A 7,093-nucleotide genomic window follows, 5' to 3' on the forward strand; every position below is an offset into this window, starting at 1 on the left:
ATGTTGAGGTGCACTTGTTCTGTTTCTCGTCGCGATTATCGGCCTTTTGTAGTTTTGTCCTTCTCGACAAAACATCGGCTTAGGTGCAACTTCTTAGCCACATCCCGAATGAAGGCGTTCGGGTTTTGGTTGAAGGCCCCAACTACGCGGTTGTGATTTTTGGTTTTGTACGGAATACTTTTTCCTTCACTTCTGGGCTTCCGATCGGTGGTCAATCGTTCCTCGAACCACTTAATCACTCGCAACACTGTGGAAATCGCGATTCCCAACGTTTTAGCGATCGAACGTTGCGAAAGATCCGTGATGAATGCGCAAGATTTTACCACGCTCGAGCTGTTCTTTCGACTCCATTTCCGCGAGTTTTGATCACAGGACTTCCAATGTATCCATGATGTAAACAATGCACTATGAACTCAATCCACCCAAATTTTTATCAAATTCTACCCAACGGTTAAAAATTTAGAGCAATTTCATAGTGTGGCAATTTCATCGTTGACACCCTTGAATTCTGCGTTCTCGGTCGTTTCTTATGCACAACCACTTCAACTTTTTTTGTTTAATTTTGAAAGAAACACCAAACTAAGGTATGACTTAGCTGTATAAAAATTCCGAAAAAGTTTGTTGGAGAGGGAGAGTATACTCGGGGTGATCTTTGAGAGAATGTTTCACCGCTGCCTTGGCTCTTCTGGCATATAAATAGATCAAAGATGAGGCGGTATATTTTAAACTTGCTTCAAACTATCACTTGCTTCTATTTTTAAAATTTGCTAGCTTACTAAACGCTATGTTGATGGTAGAACAAACCTCAATGAATTTGACATGTCTGAGCCAATGGAAAGTTCTCTAATGCCAACCGTTTCAATAACCCTAGATTTGACTATTTCATCGAAGTTGATTTCGCATTCCGGGAGTGAATTTGTTTTTATTTGTCACCATTATTATTTTTATCACTCTCTTGCAAATAAAACTGTTTCTTTGTTGATGTTGTTGTAAGTTTATTAAAACAGGGTTCTGAGCCATAAATAAAACCTTCTTTAAATTTGAGTTTCAGTCAAACCTACAAATCCTACCAGACTGGAATGGGTGACGTTCCGCCCTCGGGAATGTCCTGCCGATCGAACTGTTCCCGAATCCAGGGCAAATAGTGCCGCACCTGCATGTAAACGCCTGGATGTAGAGTTGTACCGCATCCCAACCCAGTCGACAGAATGCCTGCTAGGCGTCCCTCGCAGAACAACCCGGTGCCTACGTTGGTGTTACAAACCCCGGGACCCTGATTGGTCGCTCCGGCACACATCATCGTTTCCGAGATACGACCCAGATGAACTTCCAGTCCGTTGCAGGTGTCCCGGTTCAGGATTGGTACTGTGATGAACTGCTGGAGAGGTTGTGCTACGTTATCGCTCCAACCGGCCACGGAACAGGTCATACCGTCGAAGGCGATGTCTTCATAGAGTTGGGCGTGATCTAGGTTGGGGATTGGAACTGCCGGTGGAACTAGGTCGGTAGTAGTTCGGAGAACCGCCAGATTGTGGTCGAACTTGAACGGGTTGTAATGGGGATGTACGTAGACGGCAGATATGGTGGTTCTGGGACCATTGAAGTTGATCTGAAGATCACCGGCAAAGACGGTCACCTGATAGGGATACGGGAGCGTGTTTTGCTCGGTTAGAACGCATCTTGCAGCTGTCAGGATGTGGTTGGCATTCAAGATCACCCCGCCACAGAAGGCATTGGAGATGGGACCTGGTATTGAGATGGCCACAACCGAGGGGAACTGACCCAGGACGGCATTGGTTCCTCCGGTTATGAAAGGTTGTGTTGAGTTTAGGTCGAGGTTGTTGGAACTCAACCGGAAACCGTTGACCACGGCTAGAGCTGAAAATAGGTGATTTTGACAAAGTTTCTTCGAATGAAATAGGACGGCTTACCAAGAAGAAAAATTGTGCCGGTACTCTTCATGGCGCTGGATCCGAAATTACTAGCTCATCAACGGACGCAACTGTTGCGAACCAAATTTATCAATGAATATATTCGCTTCGGACAGAGAATTATCAGGGGAAATTCTAATTACGCTATCACGTTAATTACAATTATCGCGAATCTCTAAATTTTGCAAATTCTGGGAAGCAAAGTTCACGGTGATTGATGAGCTCGGGACTTTTTCTGACGGTACTTGCCTTATGCGATGAGCTGTCTTATCCAGTATTTGCTGATAGTTCTGAAGGAACGGTCCCTAACATGGTGAAATCGTTAGTAATTTTGATACTTTTCGTTTTTGGAGGTAGGTACTTTCGGTGATATGAATTCAGTTACAACAAAATTAACGCATCTACTTAACAGTCGTCGCATCCAAAGAAGATGTCCCATCCTCGAGGGTAGCTGGTGGAGCTGAAACCTTTCCCGGTCAGTTCCCATACGTCGTTAGCATCGACTCACCCTACAATCTTCACTGCGGTGGGACAATTCTAAATCGGCAGCATGTCTTGACCACCGGTTATTGCGTGATGCACCCGGTATCCTTCACACTAGTTAATCCGTTCTGGTTACGAGTCATTGCGGGAGACGTGAACTTGGTATCCCCATCGATACGTCGTGAAGTTCGGAACGTCACCCATATCTTCGTTCACCCAAATTACAACCTACTAACCGGAAACAACGATCTAGCCGTAATGCGTCTGCACACCCCGCTTCCGGAGTTCCACAACACCATCGAACCAGCGTCCATCAACAGACGGCTTCTATCCGATAACACCATGTGCCAGTACGCTGGCTGGGGTGCCCTGTCCAATACTGCTCCCAATGTTCTTTTTCCAAGGCAACATTTCATAAACGTTCCAATTCTTCCGACAGAGCAGTGTAACGCGCCAAATGTTCACGGAAATCGGGTCCTGCCGACGATGTTCTGTGCCGGTTCGATCACGACCAATCCGAATACCGTCTGTCATGGGAATATCGGAGGCGGGCTGTTCTGCAATGATCAGCTGACCGGGGTGCTGGTCTTTGGGTTGGCCTGTGGAACGGCCAATCAACCGGGAGTCTATATGGATGTGAGGCAGTATCGGGAGTGGATCGATTTGCAATTTGACCGAACCGATAATCCACCACCCGGTTGGAGCCCTCCGATGCCAACGAACTGAGTGATATTGCATTCAACTGTAATTTGATTAACTTTGAAGATCGATTTAAATCTATATATATAAAAATGAATGTTTGTCTGTCTGTCTGTTACCTATAGACTCGGAAACTACTGAACCGATCATCGTGAAACTTGGCATCTGAGGGTTTTTGGGGCCGGGGATGGTTTCTGTAATAGTCAAAACTCCGTCCGATTTAAGGGAGTGGGGGCTTCCATACAAAGTTTGTAGTTTTTCGGAACAAAATAAAGTCATGACATCCATTTTCTCGAGATTTTTTCTTCCTTTGGGCGGTTTGTTTTTCGTCTCCAAGGTCGAGGCGTCGCGAGCCAACGTCGCAAAAGGATAGTAACCATGGCATAGCATACTGATCAGTGGGAATATTTTGGCGCGTATTTTTCAACCAAGCATATTTTCAATGCAAGGGATGGCGATATGACGCCTTGATGTGTTTTTTTTTCTACTTGATTCCTAGCTCATTTGTACAGCACATGGTTATGAATGACGCCTAGATGTGATCAAGATTGACATTTTGCCGATCGAATAAAACATATACATTATTTTTGCCAAAATCTGAAATTGAAAAGTCATGGCATCCATTTTTAGAGATTTTCTTTTCTTTGAGGGGTTTGTTTTTCGTCTCTATGGTCAAGCAAATGTCGTCGCAAGTGGATAGTAACCAAAGCTGTTCGTTGATCACTGGAAATATTGAACAATTAGGCGCCTGTTTCTCAACCAAGTATGTACCTATATTTCTTATGCACGTGGGGACGATATGCAACCTAGATGTGCTTTTCTTGCTTAATCTTACACAGCACGTGGAAATAAAAATATAAATTTAGTTGAAATAATGGTATGACACTTTGCGGACAGTTGAAAAAAAAAACACTGAATTAAAAGAACTTACATACAATTTTTAGACCCAAGGTTATTTTCGAATCATATTGATAACAGAAATATGAATAAGCTGTCTACATAGGTAGATCGGAAACATTTTGTTGATCATGTAAAAATGTACTTAACTGAAAAAGAAGATAAAAAAATCTGATCCGACACATGAACTGATCAAGAGCCTTTTCTTTAAATTAGATAAGATAGGACTGACGTGTTCAAAAGTGAAAGGTATCAGTGAAATAAACTGATTTTTATTGAGCCAAAGTGGAGGATTTCATTTTTCGAAAGCTAAGCTAAGCTAAGAATTTTCATTCAAGTAACACTAGATTATGTTCAAACGTTCAACTTTTCTCTGTTCCGAAAAAAAAATATAAAATTTTGTTTTCTTCTAAAAATTGTTACTTCAGCCCAAATACACAACAGAAACGAATTTAGAAATGAAAATGGGAGCTTTTTATTTTAAATAATTCTAAAAAAATATCGTACTTTTTGCTTACATACCAATTCAAGTATGTACTTAACATGAAAAGTGTTTTTGTGTTACATGGCTGCATAAAAGAGACGTTTTGTCCGCTTCTTTTTTGAAAAGTAAGACTTTAAAACTTATATTCAACTGGAAGCAAATTTTTTATGAGAAATTTTAAGTATACTTTGAAAGTGTTCAAAACAATATCCCCTCCTGTCAACTTACACGATGGGGCAAGGGCAAACGTCGAACTTTTAAGAAATTCATCTTTAAAATAATTCAATATGTTGGAAAGACCAGAAGGGGTATTCCGAAAGTTCAAACTGAAGCGGACATTTAAAATTCTTAAATGTCTTTGTAAATGAAGGTCATTTTCTTTGAACAGCATTTGTTAAAAGTGGAATAACAAACATATATTTATACTGCTGGAATACTGCAGATATATAAATGAAACTACAAAACAAACAAACAGATATACGTATTAAATCCATTTTAAAGCCATTACTCTGACGCATCTGAAAATAAGCTTTGCATTTACACTTGCCCCAGTAAACGGGACAAATGTTAACTTAGAAATTTGTTTTTGCCAACTTTTTTGAATATTTGACTTTCAAAAAGAAAATAAAAAACGCGGAGAATTTATTTAGTGATGCAACTGATATTTTTTGCTTTAATAAATTTACTAAAAAGAAAAAAAAAATGGAATGAATAAAATCGATAATTTTCATACCATGATAAGTGTTTTTTTTGGAAAACTTCAAGCTATAATGTCTCATGTCCACGAGTTTGGCATATGGCGAAACATTTGTTTAGCATAATTTTGACGCAAAAAGGATAGATATTCAAACTGCTTCGAAGGGCGAAGATGGTGAAAAAAGCTGTTTGATAATGTTTATTAAAAATCCTTTTCATCGTTTTTTTTTTTCAAATTTCGATGGCTCATTTTAACAACTTAAAAAAATACATCATCAAAAGCTAATCAGGGGCAGGAAGTGCTCATAATACAGAATTTTAGGAAAAACTGTCCCGATTCACGCTATTGATCGATTTTCAAAATGCTATTTCCATAAAGTACAATGTGCAATAAATTCCAATATGCGAATCACTTTCTTTCAATTAGAAATTTATGTAAACTCGAGCCGGGTAAAATGACAAATGTTTTTATAGATGTTCGTAACTTCCCATTATGGAAAATCCATAAATATTGACATTATTTGAGTCATTATGAAGCTTTAAAAACAGAGTGCAAATTTCAGAACTTGAAAAACAAGTTTAGAGATCAAGCTTCAGTAAATAATATACACCATCTTTGAATTGCAATTCTGAACTCCAGCTGCAGCTCTCATCTCATAGTTGTTGGTTCTGAACCATGATGAGGTTTGATTTAAAAAAAAAAATGCTTACAGAAATCTAAATTTGAATAATTTTTTACAAATCACATTTGTTTTTGCAAGGTGTAGCAATGCACACCGGGTCAGCTAGTCATAAAAATAAATTAAAATTTTCATAATAATCAGGTCTCAGGTCTCTTGTCCCTTGTCTCACTCAGGTCTCATGTCTCAGGTCTCAGGTCTCATGTCTCAGGTCCCAGGTCTCAGGTCTCAGGTCTCAGGTCTCAGGTCTCAGGTCTTGGGTCTCAGGTCTCAGGTCTCATGACTCAGGTCTCATGCCTCATATCTCAGTTCTCAGGTCTCAATCAATTGCAATTGAAATGTCCAATCTTTGAGATTCAGAGGATCAAACCTTGAACTGGATTTTAACATAAAATTTCAATATTATTAAGTGGATGAGCTTAAAGCAGTATCGGCGAAATATTTGGTGTACAGGGTTCGGCAATTGAAGTGCTACATTGGAACTAACAAATAATTTGATCAAAACAAAAACTTTTTCTTTCAAATTTAACACGATTTACATCAAAACAGATCATATATTCAAAATCCATTGGCGCCTTTCGATTTTTTTGTCCTTGAGCTTAACCAATCGCTGCAAAAGCTCAAGGCACATATTCTAAAAACCCCACAGGTGTTTTTTGTGGTATTTTATCCCAGGATTCAACTAGATGGCGCTTCAGAACTTCCAACCCGTCATGTTTTGTAGAGTAGACTTCGGGCTTCTGTATAACCTAGACAGCCAAGTCCATAGGGTTCAGGTCCGGCGAACTCGCCGACCACTCCGTACTCGAAATTAACCCTCGAAAAAAAATTCGCACTCAAAAATTGGGACCTCTTTCCTTCGTAAGCCAATGCGAAGTTTTGCTGAAAAACCACCAACCAAAACCAAAATTAGGATGTGTCCACAGTTCGAGGATATGCAGTAGAAGTATTTTCGATACGTAAATTTATTGATCTACACCTCTTCAGGGTGTTCGGTTGATCTTCACCAGGAAAGCCTTTAATACGTTTGCATAGGTTCGTGATCTTTCTAGCAACCAAAATCTACAGTTCTGTTTTTTCACGAACCGCTGTACGGTGACGAATTCATCGGCAGAAAACACGATATTCTCCAAATTTTTCATGCGCGGACAGCGTAAGCTGTGCCTTCGCCCTTTCTACCCGCTCTTTCTTCTGTTCAAACGAAAAGTCTTGAAATCTTAGGA

The 7,093-nt window shown here is 40.0% G+C and overlaps 2 protein-coding genes across 2 annotated transcripts; one reads left to right on the forward strand and one right to left on the reverse strand.

Annotated features, from left to right (window-relative positions):
* Positions 1-967: 967 nt before the first annotated feature.
* LOC129740486 (trypsin-like) lies at positions 968-2,030 on the reverse strand. The gene is made up of 2 exons (XM_055732168.1): positions 1,932-2,030; positions 968-1,878 (listed from the first exon to the last, which is right to left on the reverse strand). Exons 1-2 carry the CDS (start codon positions 1,960-1,962, stop codon positions 1,067-1,069), a joined length of 843 nt encoding a protein of 280 aa, XP_055588143.1. The 5' UTR covers positions 1,963-2,030; the 3' UTR covers positions 968-1,066.
* Positions 2,031-2,215: 185 nt separating this feature from the next.
* LOC129740290 (trypsin-3-like) lies at positions 2,216-3,364 on the forward strand. Its single transcript, XM_055731900.1, has 2 exons — positions 2,216-2,284; positions 2,344-3,364. Exons 1-2 carry the CDS (start codon positions 2,242-2,244, stop codon positions 3,138-3,140), a joined length of 840 nt encoding a protein of 279 aa, XP_055587875.1. The 5' UTR covers positions 2,216-2,241; the 3' UTR covers positions 3,141-3,364.
* The last annotated feature ends 3,729 nt before the right edge of the window (positions 3,365-7,093 follow it).

The sequence above is a fragment of the Uranotaenia lowii genome, chromosome 1 (genome assembly GCF_029784155.1).
Source record: "Uranotaenia lowii strain MFRU-FL chromosome 1, ASM2978415v1, whole genome shotgun sequence".
NCBI lineage: Eukaryota > Metazoa > Arthropoda > Insecta > Diptera > Culicidae > Uranotaenia > Uranotaenia lowii.

Excerpts from the sequence above, each read along its gene's own strand:
- LOC129740290 (XM_055731900.1), top strand. The coding sequence starts at position 2,242 with ATGGTGAAATCGTTAGTAATTTTGATACTTTTCGTTTTTGGAG. Across the intron at positions 2,285-2,343 it reads GATACTTTTCGTTTTTGGAG|TCGTCGCATCCAAAGAAGAT; the intron begins GTAGGTACTTTC and ends TCTACTTAACAG.
- LOC129740486 (XM_055732168.1), bottom strand. The coding sequence starts at position 1,962 with ATGAAGAGTACCGGCACAATTTTTCTTCTTG. Across the intron at positions 1,879-1,931 it reads CGGCACAATTTTTCTTCTTG|CTCTAGCCGTGGTCAACGGT; the intron begins GTAAGCCGTCCT and ends ACCTATTTTCAG.